The sequence below is a fragment of the Scyliorhinus canicula genome, chromosome 9, assembly GCF_902713615.1.
Source record: "Scyliorhinus canicula chromosome 9, sScyCan1.1, whole genome shotgun sequence".
In the NCBI taxonomy this organism is placed as follows: Eukaryota; Metazoa; Chordata; class Chondrichthyes; order Carcharhiniformes; family Scyliorhinidae; genus Scyliorhinus; species Scyliorhinus canicula.
The window spans coordinates 162,894,264-162,910,370 of NC_052154.1; the positions used below are offsets into that span (position 1 = coordinate 162,894,264).

At 44.9% G+C, this 16,107-nt stretch overlaps 1 protein-coding gene across 2 annotated transcripts in view; it reads right to left on the reverse strand.

Moving 5' to 3' along the window:
- The window catches only part of LOC119971857 (ethanolamine kinase 1-like), a 537,556-nt gene extending 524,870 nt beyond the window's left edge, over positions 1–12,686 (reverse strand). The window contains exon 1 of one of the 2 annotated variants that reach the window (XM_038808086.1): positions 12,463–12,686. In XM_038808086.1, the coding sequence (XP_038664014.1) occupies positions 12,463–12,606 (144 nt within the window). In that variant the 5' untranslated portion in view covers positions 12,607–12,686. The remainder of the gene's footprint in view (positions 1–12,462) is intronic. The other variant, XM_038808085.1, reaches the window with a different exon arrangement.
- Between the last annotated feature and the right edge of the window lie 3,421 nt (positions 12,687–16,107).

Below are 16,107 nucleotides of genomic sequence, written 5' to 3' on the forward strand. Positions count from 1 at the left end.
AGATTAGACATCAACAATTAATCTGAGGAGATGAGTACTTAGATATTGCGTACATGTTGTGACTGGTTTGTTTACATCTACAGTGGGCAATGTCAAGTGAAAAGCAGCAGTATTTTGTGTTGGTGGTAAAGCTACATGACTTTATTTGGGATCTCAGCAACATTAGCAAAGCATCGAATTACCCATCCCTCGTGATGCTGATATTATTAAGAGTTAGGCACATATTGTGGACCTGGAGTCATGTGCAGTGCAAGCCAGATGAAAAACAGTAAAGAATGAGTTGGGTTTTCCTAACAACCTGGTAGCTTGTAAAGCCATTTTTCTTTGATTTATTGAATTCACAACTTACTTTAATGGCACTTGTTTATGCCCACAGCCCTGGGTTATGGGTCCAGTGCTGTAACCACCACCGATACAAAGATTTTGTATTGTAAATCCCACATCACAGCCCAACACCTTGTTCTGAGTCCAGCGGAAAGCAGTGTAAGACTCTTGACACGTGAGAGTACCTTTAAGAAATGAGTGTTTATAAATGGGTGTGTATATAAATATCTGTAGTGAGAGTACCTTTAAGAAATGGGTGTTTATTACAGCAATGATGTCAGAGAGTGGGAGGAGCTGGGCTGTCTGTCAGCTTTTTACTTTTGTTTTAGGCTGTTTGCTGCAGGATGTGTTTTAGTTTTGTTTTCAGAGCTGGATAGCTGCAGTCACAGCCAGAAGGTGTATGAATCTCTCTCTGTAATCTGAAGACTGTAAATCGATCCTGGTGATTTAAACCTAATAACAGTAGTGAATTTAACCTGATGTGCTTCTGGTAAAAGGTGTTTTAAGTCTTATGGATGTTAAAAGGAAAGCTTAAAAATTACTTAGTGTTGTACTCTTTGAGGGTTGTATTTGAATTAATGGTTGCTAAGATGTTCACTGTATGTTTTAAAAAGGTTAACTTGAGTTCATAGAATAAACATTGTTTTGTTTTTAAAAATACTTTTCCATTTCTGCTGTACCACACCTGTAGAGTGGGCCGTGTGCTCCTCATACCACAATCTATTAAAAGTTGTGGGTCAGGTCAACTCCATGATACACTTTGGGGTTCTCTAAACCCTGGCCCATAACGCACTGAAGAAGGGATTCACACTCCATTAGACACTGGAACCAGGCGGAGCTTGAACACCAGATTCGGACAATTAACTTTAACATTTGGTGCCAAAACAAAATGTCCAGCCATCAAACGCATTGTTGACTCACAAGTACAGCCTTAAATCACTTCACTTTTCAGCTTTCCTTAAGTTTAGCAGTTACTTTCCCTCATACGAAAGGGCAATCGTAAGCAAACAGTGGCTCTTAAATCTGTAATCTCAGTAACTATAACCGTCCTGCTCAAATGGGGGAAATCACATTACTAGTCCTTGTGTTGAAGGTGTAAAAAGTTTAAAGCCGTAATTACTGTGTACAATTAATTTGCCACTTTGGTTAAAGTACCTGACAAAATAATGGCATTCAACATGGTAAGTGGTAATACATTGACATTGCATGCAGTGATTTCTAGTCTAAACTTACATCTTTAAACACTTCAGGGGAGCAATTGTGTAAAGCCTGGACTTGGATGTGTAAATATCAATGGGTGATTTATCCCAGGTCGTTCGTTCTGATGCCGACACCATGCAAACTTTGTACTGCCTGCTCAATCATATGATTGTAACATCCAGCTAAAGTTATGCATGGTGTTGATTGGCTGGATGCCTAAATACTGGGTGCAAAATTGTGAGAGTCCAGCACGAGTTCATGCTAGTCTGCCTACTTAAAGCAAGCCTGCATTTAGAACATAGAACATAGAACAGTACAGCACAGAACAGGCCCTTCGGCCCTCAATGTTGTGCCGAGCCATGATCACCCTACTCAAACCCACGTATCCACCCTATACCCGTAACCCAACAAGCCCCCGCTTAACCTTACTTTTATTAGGACACTACGGGCAATTTAGCATGGCCAATCCACCTAACTCGCACATCTTTGGACTGTGGGAGGAAACCGGAGCACCCGGAGGAAACCCACACACACAGGGGGAGGACGTGCAGACTCCACACAGACAGTGACCCAGCCAGGAATCGAACCTGGGACCCTGGAGCTGTGAAGCATTTATGCTAACCACCATGCTACCCTGCTGCCCCAATTTCTGAAAGGGGTGGTGCATTTTGGCTAGAAGATGTACTGGAATTCACTGTGCAAGTGACAATGGCCTGAGAAAGAAACAGGAATGGCACAAGGTGGCTCAGAGTGCAGGCTCCATGGCTCTCTTTTCTCTGATGCCTTCATGCAGGCATTCGACAGGAGGGGTGACGTGCAGTTTCCACAGCACTTTTCAGATAAGCTTTGAGAAGGCATTGGGAACAGAGAACCATGCAGGCAAATGTCAACAGTGTAGCCCTGAAGGCCTGGATCCAGTGCCGAAAGAAGCTCAATGACCTCAAGCGAATGGCTACGGTCAGTGAATGCGTTTTCAAATGCCACATTTCACCAACTGCATCACTAGCCCTAGACATTGCTCAATGAATCACACTTGCATCTCTCATCTTTGAAAACTTTCTGTGAATCATAACTCATATTTAACATTCATTGCTTTACCTCACCCTGACACTTAGCACTATTGCAAATCTCATCCTCATATCTCATAACTTATACACACTGCCCACTCCTCAATGAGGACAGGTCATCACCCAAAAATATCACCCACGCTAACATATTTCCCTTTCTCTTGCAGGGCAGGGTGGTGTATGACCGAGGGCAGCAGCATTTGTCTGCCAGGTGACAGACAGGGCTGCAAATCCTTACCTCAGGGGGTTCTTGTCAGCATGAAACAGCTAGGAATGAAGCTGTGGCCAGCAATAGGGCTTAAAAGTATTGAAGAAGATGGTACATTTCCACCTAATCTGCCTTCTCAAATCCCACCCCTCTCTTCTGATCGTCAACTTGCAGATGGCGCAAACATGCACCTCTCACATTTGCTTCTCTCCTCACTGCAACCCTCCCCTTATGCCTTTCTCCTTTCAGCGACCCACTAGCTATGACCTGACCAAGTGGTGATGCAACAACCTGAAGTGGAAGGGGAGGAAGAGACTGATGATGATGAATCACAGCCACACAAACGTATACTCGCAGCACAGATATGGGGACTGCTTGCATTTTAGAGGGAAGCATTGAAGCAGGAACTGAGTGACTGGGAACAAGGAGCCTGTAGCCAGGATAGGGTAAATGGCGAGGTAGGTGCCACTTCACCCGAGGTCAAGGTCGCACACGGGTTCTGTTGCAGTGGACTCAGACGAGAACCTTGATGGGATGGCCTACAGGTGAATATTCAAACTGAGAAATCTGGTCCACGGGCGGGCCTGCCAGAAGGCCGGCTGTCACTGTTACGGAGCATCGGGGAATCTGGCATGGGGCTCTTGTGAAGAATTTGGACGCATTCTTTCCAATGTGGAAGTGGTGACCAACTTCATCAGAACACTTACAGAACCAACCGTGTTGTTGTTGAATGGGGAATTAAGATCGTGGTCTACGGTACTGCAGCCGGAAGGGCTAATCATCGATGTGATTGTGCCTCCTCTTTTCATCCTCCTCTCCTTCCCCCTTCTCAGCTGTTCAGTGTTAATCTGATGTTCAGGATTGTGTCCTCATGATGACAAGATTGTGACAGATGCAGCATGATGAATCGTGACTTGCACTCTGGAGAGCACTGAAGTTCTCTTCTAGAATGGTCAAGGCAGCGGAAGCAGTATTTGAGCACCTCAGAGGTTTACTCAATATACTTTTGTGCGGCAGAATGGCTCTCATTATATGCAGTCTGCTCAAGTGCACGTATGCTGTGCACTGCAGTTTGAATAGGTGAGCAGCAGATAACACTTGCCCGAATTCACACTCTGGTTTGACATGGTGGCTCAAATGCTGATGGTGCCGTGGACTGACACAGAATAAAGGCATCATGGCTGCTACAATGATAAGTGAATTCAACTCATGCTAGCTACACTTAGCATGGTTGCACAGCAACTATAGATTCTGGAAGTGAAACCCTTTGCATTGAAGCTGTGGCCTAAAAGAATTGAAGATGACATTACATTTCTGCACTTAAATCAGCTGTATGCAAAATCATGTGTGTACAGTCAATGACACCATGCCCCCTGGGAAGGTCTGCTATCCTAGTGAAATGATGTACAGACTCCATCTGCTTCCATCTAGAAAGAGAGAATACTATGCATTCTCCTCTCCTGGCATACAAAGCATCAGTAACTTCTCTTAAACAGCAATGGATGGCGAACTGCAAAATATTTGAGTTGTTGCCTTGAATGTCCCCGATGTACAGAGGTTTTTGGTCACCTAGAGAGTTATTGTCAGTGTTGTCCTTACCCTCCTGCTCTGAGGCTGCAGCTTTGCCTGGAACAGGTCGCAGGTTTCAGTGAGCACCTTCTTCAGAAAACTATGTCATGACACCCACTAATCCTCACTGAACAGGGTGGCAGGGTGGTTAGCATTCACAACACAGAGGTCCCAGGTTCAATCCTGGCTCTGGGTCACTGTCCGTGTGGAGTTTGCACATTCTCCCCGTGTTTGCGTGGGTTTCACCCCGACAACCCAAAAATGTGCAGAGTAGGTGGATTGGCCACGCTAAATTGCCCCTTAATTGGAAAAAATAATTGGGTAATCTAAATTTATTAAAAAATTTAAAAAAAAATAATAGTGAACTGGGCAATGACTAGGGCTGTTTGACCAGTCGTGATCACCTTTGCGCCAACAAAGTTTCACGAACGTTTCTGCCAGCAAATTAGATGAGTCCAAGCTTCCCCTGCTTCAAAGTAAGAGTGAATGATTCGAGTTTGCAGATTCAGAGTACAATTCTATGAACTTGAATGTGGACTGACGGGGAAAATTGCAAATGCAAACACTGATTTACAAGTTGCCGGACAGACATTTGAGGTTTCGAAACGCTCCGACTCTCTCAAGTGCAAACACAGTACTCGGCAACCTTTGCTCAGGGTCAAAAATAACTTGACCAAATGTACAGCTTTGTGATCAACAGCACTGCCTGTTTTCAAACATTTGCACATAAAAGCACAGCGATCTTTCTGACCAAGGTCCACGATCATTGTTTGCTTGAATTATCTTAAATCGACAATTATAATTTACAACTATCCATTTGGACTTAAATTAACCTGTTGAGATCTTTCGAACATTATTGAAAGTTGTTTCGTAAAGAGAAACAATGCTTCAAAGTGCAAACATCTATTAGAATTCTGATGAGGTTGATTAATTACTTGAGCATCACATTTCCCCGGTGACACCTTCCAAGGTTGCTGTGCTCTCACAGCTGGAGCAGGCCTGAGGTCCGAGATTGCTCTTCAAGGTGGTCTCACACCTCTTATTAAATACAGCATGGCTGACATTACACATGCATTAAAGCACACAGCTTTCAGTGATATAAAGCCCAAAATTACTTTACACTAAACTGCCCAGTTTAAGTGGTATACAATGTTGCACATTAATTTGTCGGGTAATTTATTTACAATTAAACTCATTTAAAAAATGAAGAATTAAACAAATAATCAGACGTAGTTAGGGCCTGTCATGGAAAGGCTTACATTTTGAAGCAAATCAAGTCATAATATATTATTGATTATTCCCAAGAGGATGTCAATTTTGTTAAGCAGCTGATGCAAAAGTAATATCTCAGCGTGTGCGATCGGAATCCCCTCCAACTGGACTGCTGTTGAACATAAAACCCCAAAGGCTTGATGGATATATGCAGTGGAAGCAAACAGGTAAACCCTCATCTGTACTGTAAGGGGTTGATCTTCAAAACTGGCCGATACAGAAACCAAGACATTGGGGCATTACCATCTTCAAGATAAAACAGTGGCCATCAGCCAATCCAAGTAAAGAAACTGGGAGACCATCAAAGTTGATGGCCCCAGACAACAACCATTCCACAAATAAGTATCAGCCACAGCTGAGAAGAAATAGACATTATCACATACACTGCAAGTTGGGAGCCAGACCTGGATGGGATCCATTGTTCCGCTCGTAGAAACAACATGATGAATGGTTTACCTGGACTATTGGAGGAACCCAAGCTAAAAGAGATTGGAAGGTACTAAGAACTGACCGTCCAAACAGGATCAGGCGGGATTCTCCGATCTGCCAACTGCGTTTTCCATTTCCACAGCCTGCCAATGGAGTTTCCCATTGTAGACCTCACACCACCAGGAAACCCGCTGCATATCTCCAAGAATAGGCTTGATATTTTTAATTAGGTTTTGTAATGAAAGACTGCTGTACTGCAGTCATGAAGGAGAGTCAGGAGTGGTTACCCTGATTCATGCCTTACATTTCACACTGAAAGAACCAACTGTGTGCCTGGTGTAGGTATCAGCCAGATCTGAGGGACATTAGGGCTTAGGTTTCAAAATAGTTTAAGGGTAGCAACTAAATCCTGAGGGGTTTTGAGTTGAGGTTTGGTCAGAAGCTCGGGGTTTTGCCTGTGGTTTTTTGTGGAGGTTTTGATTAAAATCGTTGTTTCAAGTGTTGTGCGGCATCATGACACTAGTTTAGAGCTCTTGCATCAGGGCATCAGGAGTGGTTTTTTTTGATGAATGAAAATGTTTGTGGTTGAGACTAAAAGCCTGTGTAAGTTTCTCGTTATAAAATCCGAAAGTCACAAAACAACAATGTAACTGGGAGGGTGCACCTCTTACAATTGTTATTAGTCATAGAATCATAGAATTCCTGCAGTGCAGATGCAGCCCATTCGCCCCATTGAATCTGCACCAACCCTCTGAAAGAGCACCCTACGTAGGCCCACCCAATCCCCTGCCCTATCCCCATCTAACCTGCACATCATTGGACACTAAGGGGCAATTTAGCATGGCCAATCCACCTAACCTGCACATCTTTGGACTGTAAGAGGAAACTGATGCACCCGAAGGATACCCACACAGACATGGGGAGAATGTGCAAACTCCACATAGACAGTAACCCAAGGCTAGAATTGAACCCCGGCTACTGATGCTGTGAGGCAACAGTGCCAGCCACTGTGCCACCGTGCTGTCAAGTCAATGTAGTTTCCCATTGAAATTAATTTTAGTGTTATCCTAATGACATGTCAGGAGTGAGATCTACTTGCACAAATGCTGACAATATCTAGGGAACTGTCTCAGAATTTGTTTCTGAACCTAAAGGTGCCAGTGCAATGAATTAACACAAAACACAGTATTGAAATGTGAAAGCATCCAAAGGTTGCTTTAGTCCTGGGTGCTGCAATGTTTTCTTACATTGAATAGAGACAGCTTATCGGGAGTACAAAAACAAAATACCGCAGATGCTAGAGACCTGAGTTGACAACTGAAAATGCTGGAAATGCTCAGTAGGTCAGGCAGCATCTGTGGAGGGAGAGAGGCAGAGCATATATTTCAAGTCATGACCTTTGGTTCTGTTATAACTCCCAGGAGGATCACAGGGAAACCATTGTTGATCTCCCCATAGGACCCATGGAGTACGAGCTTCCCAGCTAGGGGGGCGGAGGCCACCCAGCTAGAGCTCGTTACAAACGGCCATAAAAGCCAGCCCAAAGCAGGGCCGTGTGTGGTTAGTTCTCCGAGCAAAGATTGTACTGGGTGCGAATTGCTGCTTTCAGCAGAATATTGTAAATAGTTAAATAAACCTCTGATCTCTTACCGCTGCCTTCTTCACATTACCAAACTGGCGACAAGGGAGAAAGGAAACTTCGGACTCGGTCGTGGAACCGCTGCCGGAAATTTGCTATCTCGGGACATAGGGTCGTAGCAGTTCAGACTGCCGCTATTCAGAAAGTTGGAAGCTGTTGATCTAAATCTGGAAGGCTGGAACCAGTATGTGGACAACCAAGGTAATTTTTTCCAGGCGAACGGGACTTTGGGTGAAGACTGTCAGAAAGTTGTCCTCCAGGTCGCGAGAGGGGCCCAATCGTTTGGGATCATAAAGAATCTGACTTACCCGGCTGTTCTGGACTCCAAAACCTTTGATGAATTGGTCGTTTGGTTTCGGGACACTATGATCCCAAGTGTCCCTTAATTATGCAGCGGGATTATTTTAACACACCGATGCAGTCTCCAGGTGAATCGGTCACTGAGTTCTTGACCCGCCAAAGACGTCTAGCCGAGCATTGGGAGTTCAGGTCATCCCTCTCCAAAATGTTGAGGGACAGGCTGGTGTGTGGCAAAACAACACTGCCATTCAGAGGAAGCCATTGCAGAGTCCATTTTGGATTTGAAATGGGCCATCGAGTTTTTGCCATCCCGACAGCACGCAGAGAAAGAAATGAAGGAGCTGCAGAATTGACGGACTACGGCATCCATAGTTTGACCCGCCTTTCTTTTTGAACTCCCTGTGTTCTTGCTGTTGAACTTGCTGTTCTGACCAAACTTCCTCAAAAAGGGCCAGAGGCAATTCCGCAGCAGGGTCAGAATCTCGGGAGCTACCGCTGATCGGTGGGATACCTCCCCACTGGATGAAGGGGAGAGCCAGCCACATTGCCAACTATGCGGTCAAAGAACTCGTGATGGTCGGAGCCGCTAATTTTGATGCAGAGAACGTCGTCAATGATGGCCGCCGAGATGACTGCGAAACCAGGGCCTTGCACATGGAAACCCAGGATGTGAAAGACTGTTTAATGCAGCAGAACTGCGTCACAGCCCTGAATGTAGCACCAATCCGGGTCGCTTTATAGGTCATGTGATAATGGAATTGGATACTGGTGCTGCCATCTCCATCGTGGACTATTCTACATTTTGGCAACTCTGTGCAGGGATCATTCCGCTGACATTACGTGGCACTAAAAGCGAGATTAGTGACCTACACCAGTGAGCCTTTGAAGATCATGGGGACCAACCGACCTCCAGGAAGGCATGGGTAGCAGGTGGTGCAGGGACCAGGGCCCAATTTGTTGGGACAAGACTTGTTACGAATCATCTGTTTCAACTGGCAACAGTTTTTCACATGGACACCCGAATTCTGTACAATGTACTGTGCAAATACCCCAAAGTGTTCCAGGAGAGTTTGGACAGGATGAAGGGAGCCAAGGCCCATACCGACGCGATCCGGATCCCCAGCCTCGGTAATTTAGGGTGCCATCTGTCCCTTATGCATCATAAGAAGAGGGGAAATAAGACCTGAGGAGGTTAAAGATTGAGTATTTGAATCCTAATATGACAGAGCCTTGTAGGCAATGTTGGGTCAGAATAGGGGTGATGGGCAAGTGAGAGATTGTAGACAGGAATTAAGTAGTTGAGCATAGGTAAGGTCCAGGAAGGACTAAAGGAGAGCGAGACAACTGATTTAATAGCTTGAGGGCAAACACAATTGCATTTATAGGATGGGAAATAGGTTCCAGTTGTGCGTAAGGATTTCAGTGTTGGAGGAACTCAAGAAAGGGCAGAAATAGGCAATGTTTTGGAAATAGAACCGGTGATGGATAGTACTGAAGCTCAGCTGGGGCTGTCTTTAAAATCAGTTGACAGACTCAGTGCTGCCCCTGACGCCATTCAAGCTCAACTCACCACCATAGTTCCACAATTTCAGATTGCTGTAATCCATAAATACGTTACAGGATGGGAACAATTAACCTCCCCATGAACCTGGCAGAATATTATCTCCCCATTAAGATGGTGGGAGACCGCTAAACAATGTTAGATGATATAAAAAGCTGGCCAGTTAAGCCGACAAGGCAGACCCAGTTGGGAGTCTACTGAATGATGTGTATAATAGTTATTGTAAATAAACTAAATTGTTTTGAACTACGCTGTGTGGACTCCTTTGTGGCCTTCTAAAACACATTTTCCCCATGCCTTTAAAATATAGAATTCTAGACACACATAACCTTACTAAAAACTCAAAACAGAGTTGTTTCCTTCCAATGATTCACAATTCTCAATGATTCGGATGTACTATTACCACCTCCAAACACTCCGCCAAGGCTAATATTGAGTCAACAGCAATCAATGTGAAATGACTGCATAACCCACCTCACCTTGTCAGTAAGTCGTTCAAATACAGGCTCACTTATCCTTACAACAGTGACACTGTTACCCAATGGGATTTGGCAGCACGATTCACTGCAGACTCATATCTTTGACACTTGAACCTTTATTTGATCAGATTCACTCACTCTATTAATAACCAACCTTGTAAAAAATCACTGATTATTTTAGGCTAGGTAAATCTGACAAAATTATATTATATTTTTAAAATTAATTTAGAGTACCCAATTCATTTTGTTTCCAATTAAGGGGCAATTTTAGTGTGGCCAATCCACCTACTCTGCACATCTTTGGATTGTGGGGACGAAACCCACGCAAACACTGGGAGAATGTGCAAACTCCACACGGACAGTGACCCAGAGCCGGGATCGAACCTGGGACCTTGGCGTTGAGAGGCAAATTTATATTATTTTTGATGTATTTTCTGATGTGTGTTTATTCTTGGTTGCAGGGGAGTAACAATTGTGGGGTGTTGCAGTTTTTATTACGACACGTGTATATGTGTTGTTAAGAATTGGGGAAAATTAAGAATAAAAAATGAAATTGGGATAAAAAAAATAAAAAGGGGAATTGATAGGGGCAGCTGACTGAAGGATGTTTTGGTATGCGGGTTAACATACCACTGGGAAAAGCAAGTGTTTACCTATGAGACTGGGAGAAAACAATGGGGTGTCGAAGAGGTAACACCTATATGCTAAAAGCCAGGTCCACAGGGTGAGTAACATCAAAGGGAAAGAATGATATGTCCATAGCACAATAACTGGAGAAAGGGACACAGTGGCAGATACTACCATCACAACCATACCTAGCTGCAGTGAACAGTTTCCCCTGAAAATAAGTTACTGCTATATGAGCAGCTGATTAAAATCAAAAACCTGAACCAAGAAGATTATGCCTTCGCTGAATCTGAAGACAGTTTTCCCAAACGTGGACAAATAACCTGTGCATGGTAACTATCTGCTGGATTTAGTTCATAGAGTTCTCTCATATTGAATGTTGTCTGGGAACAAGGGACATCTTAGAGTTCAGGAAACATAGGCAGGTAGGAACAAAGGGGTAACTTCATGAGATAAGTGCGTGTATAGCCATTAATGTAGTTAAGTGTACTGTCGTAGCATATCATAGTCCTTCTTGTCGTGTGGCATGGCATGGTGGCACAGTGGTTAGCACTGCTGCCTTACAGCACCAGGGACCCAGGTTACCAGGGGTTGGTTTAGTACAGTGGGTAATTGGCTGGCTTGTAATGCAGAACAAGGCAATAAGGGTTCAATTCCCGTACCGGCCTCCCCGAACAGGCGCCGGAATGCGGCGACTAGGGGCTTTTCACAGTAACTTAATTGAAGCCTACTTGTGACAATAAGTGATTATTATTATTGTTTCCGGCCTTGGGTAACTGACTGTGTGGAGTTTGCTCATTCTCCCCATGCTGCATGGGTTTCCTCCGGGTGCTCAGGTTTCCACCCACAGTCCAAAGATGTGCAGGTTAGGTGGATTGGCCATGAATTGTCCCTTAGTGTCCATGAATGTGCAGGTTAGGTAATGGGGTTAGAGAGATTGGGCAGGGTGGACCATGGAGTGGATCTAGGTTGAGTGCCCTTTTGGAGTGTCTATGCAGATTGAATGGGCCAAATGGCCCCTTTCTGCATTGTGGGGATGCTATGTGTTTTTCTTTTAAGCTAATAAATATTCTTCATTAATTGATCACAAAACGACTGGCTAGTCTTCCCTGGTTTGCATTTCTTTCCTCACTGTACCAAATTGGAAAATATACACCATGAAGAACCAGTGTTCCAAGTGACCCTTCTGGGTTTTGGGATATCCTCGCATTTAACATCAGAGGGGTTCTTAACACTGCAAACCGAAAGAGGAGGTTGTTAGTCCCTATCGTTTTCTAATGCACATAAAAATAAATAGGAAATAGGTCACTGAAGAATCTTTGAGACAGATTCCCTTTTAGAAGATGACTGTCTATGCACTTCCTTGTCCGATTGACTCTGATTTCTCCCGCTAAGTGTTTCTCATTCAGTGGTGAAGTGCTGTGACTGTGCCTCTTGTCTCGCTTACAGCTCCGGGGCACACTGAACTTGAATATATTCACGTCCAACTTCCAATTACTCCTCGCCTGCCTCTCTATAGTCAAGGTTCTTTTTTGCAGTAATACATGCACTACTTTCGAAACAGAACATCAGTGTTAATCTAATTGCAGAATGTATATCTGAAAGGTGAGCTGAAAACTTTCAGAGCAAGTTTCAAATGCCACTCTTGTACTCCCAACTATTTGTCTGACATGGTTGCTCCAAGCAAGTCTGGAATTCTATATTTACGTGCAGTTAATATTTGAAGGCTGGCTCCACCCTTGGGTAGGAGCAGTGCAGTGTTTTGATCCAATTAACTTGTTACTTGCCTTCAATTTAACTTCCGCCGGTTGCCAAAATGGTCGCAGTTCCCTCAGGAGAGCTTCAATTCCGTTTCTCGGCTCCTTCTCGTCCACGAAGATGTCGAGATGTTTGGTTCCAGTGGCCGGGCCGGCTGCAGCAGGGCGCTCCATGCTCTCCAAGCAAGCGCTGGCTTGCAATTGGAGCGACTTCTGTGCCTGTGTGGTGTGACTGCAGCGGGAAGCCGGCCACTGACCTCCTGGACAAGTGGCAGCCGGCACTCGACACCCAGCTGGTTACCACGATGGGACAACGAACATCCCCCCCCTCCTCCTCCTTTAATCTAGGATTAAAAACACTGGCATCCATTTTACCCCAGGAGGGACAAGCAAGTACACCCAACACCTACTTGTTCTCGAGCAGACAGTCAGGGTTCCCTCAGCACTTTACCACACTCCACTCCCAACTGTTCCTTGAGGGAGGCCGTGGCATATTGTCACTAGATCAGTAAACCAGAGACCCAGAGTAATGCTCTGCCAAGGTTCAAACCCCACCTTTGAAGATGGTGAAATTTGAAGTCACTGAAAATCAGCAATTAAAAGTCGAATGATCAGGGGAGGCACGGTGGTGCAGTGGTTAGCACTGCTGCCTCACGGCGCCAAGGTCCCATGTTCGCTGCCGGCTCTGGGTTACTGTCCGTGCGGAGTTTGCACATTCTCATGTTTGCATGGGTCTCGCCCCCACAACTTAAAAGATGTGCAGGGTAGGTGGATTGGCCACACTAAATTGCCCCTTAATTGGAAAAAATTAATTGGAGGCGTTGTAGGGAAAAATCCCTTGTGCCAGTGCATTCAAGAGGTCGAGTCTCAAGGCAAGGTTCAAAGGGTTTTTACTGTATTGTACAAGTTCTGAAGTCCTTCAGGGAGACCCATGCAGCCAGCTCCTAACAATGGCTTGACCACGGTGATCTCTCCGATATGAAATGAAAAAATGAAAATGAAAATCACTTATTGTCACAAGTAGGCTTCAATGAAGTTACTGTGAAAAGCCCCTAGTCGCCACATTCCAGCACCTGTTCGGGGAGGCTGTTACGGGAATCGAACCGTGCCGCTGGCCTGCTTGGTCTGCTTTCAAAGCCAGCGATTTAGCTCTGTGCTAAACAGCCCCTATGTGCTAAACAGCCCCTATGCTGTTATGCCATATGCAGACGAGGTTCAATATTTATAGAGAGTACAAGCATTTGCAAGGTTTTGGCGGGCTTTTGCTGTTTTACATTTGAATAGTACAGATAAATAGTACAGATACATGATTTCCCGGGCTTCCTGACTCTGATGTCAATGTCTCGTTATCTGCTTGGTTTTAATAGGTGTTCCCTTGACTTACAATGGGGTCCCATTATCTCTATGCTGTACCTTGATTAGGTGTTGAGTGTGGTTCCTGGGTTAACCTGGGAATCTATTGTGTCAGCCTCCTGTTTGATAGGATTTGTGTCTGTGTGTAAAACTAATCTAATCAATATATTTAATCCTTAGGTTTCTTTTGCCTGCCTGGGTCATTTTGGTTTTACAACATTTCATTTTATAACATTTCATTTTATGAATCTTAGTTTTAATCAAAATATATATATATCTGCCCCACTGTCAGGGTCTTGACTCGCAGATATCCCGATCTTTTGGCCATGGTGCCGTTTTAAGATGCAGCTTCGTGCTGTTGCTAGGCAGATTATAGATTCTCCATTTCGTTCGAAAAAGGTTTCTCAGCTGTGCAAAAATGGGATTCAAACGAATGCCCATCCCTTTACATCATAAATGGTGCCAATCAGTCCAATAAATGAAGAATGCTTTGATGATGTAAATATTAATACGAATCCAATATAGCCTTAAAAAATGTCCTACTTCAGAGGGGATACACTAAATTTATTTATTTTTTAAAGTCCAATGATGACCATGTTGTAAAAAACAATCTGGTTCACTAATGTCCTTCAGGGAAGGAAATCTGCCATCTTTACCTGGTCTGGCCTACTTGCGACTCCAGATCCACAGCAACATGGTTGACTCTTAGCTGCCCCCTCAAGGGCAACTGGGGATGGGCAATAAATGCTGGCCCAGCCTGCGATGCCCACATCCTATGAACGAATGAAGAAAAGAATGGAACCCAAGGGTAATTGAAACACATGACTAGGATCTAATGGTGGAACACAAATGCATCCCTCATACTGAGCTGACAGGAACACCCAACCAAACGTGCAGCAGTAAGGGTTGACTAAGAGGTGATTGTATCCAACATCCTGCAAAGAATTCGATCCTGTGAGTACACTCGACACCGAAACATATCTTAGATTCACAGAATCTCTACAGTGCAGACATTTGGCCGATTGAGTCAGCACCGACCCTACAAAAGAGCACCCTACCCTGCCCGATCCCGGGACCCCACCTAACGTGCACATCTTTGGACTGTGGGAGGAAAGCAGAGCACCCAGAGGAAACCCATGCAGACATGTGGAGAACATGCAAACTCCACACAGACAGTCACCCAAGGCCGGAAGTGAAACCAGGTCCCTGTGCCACCATGCCATGGGGAGACACGACAATTAAACATTACCTAGGAGCGATATCTGAAATTACCTCAAACCATATACCCAATCAAACCCAGAGAGGAATATAAAATGGTACATAGAAGACAATTTATCTCCTCAAGGGATACACACATGAGTACTCTACACCCAATCATATTTCCTGAGGGTCATACTATATATAAAATCAGAAGTAAAATGCAAGGGCATGCAGTGCTAAACCATTATACCTGAGGATGGGTGCACGGTGGCACAATGGTTAGCACGGCTGCCTCACAGCTCCAGAGACCCGGGTTCAATTCCGGCTTCGGGTGACTGTGTGGATTTTGCACTGTGGTTTCACAGCACCAGGGTCCCATGTTCGATTCCCCACTGGGTCACTGTCTGTGCGGAGTCTGCATGTTTTCCCCGTGTCTGCATGGGTTACCTCCGGATGCTCCGGTTTCCTCCCACAGGCCAAAGATGTGCAGGTTAGGTGGATCGGCCATTAAATTGCCCCTTAGTGTCCAAAAGGTTAGGTACGGTTACGGGGATAGGTTGGAGGTGTGGGTTTAAGTAGGGTGCTCTTTCCAAGGGCTGGTGCAGACTCGATGGGCCAAATGGCCCCCATCAGCACTGAAGGGAGTCTATGATTCTATGAGTACAAAGTGACATCAACTCCCAAACAAACTGGGAAATACATAAGGGCACCCTCTGCCCACCCATGATCCAGAAGATCATACACTTCTGGCAAACGTTCTTTTGTGTTCAACCCAAAAAGTGGATGCAGATGGGACGTAAATGGCTGAAGTAATTAGTGAAAACTATTGCTGCCTGTAATTATTAGTCAAGTCTCAGGTAGACAATGGACCCGCCCCAATTTCATTCAAGGCAAGTGTTCTATATATACTTGCCCAGTCCGTAGGGCACCAAGTCTAATCCAGGATCAAGAAACAATGAGCTGGATTCTCCGAATCTGAGGCTATGTGCCCACGCCGGCGTTCAAACGGTGGTGTTTTACGCCAGAACAAATTGCGAAAAATGCCACCAATCCTCCGTTTGGCTGGGGGCTAGCATGCCGGCAGCATAGAGCACCTGGCTCTAGCTGCAGATGTGTCCCGGA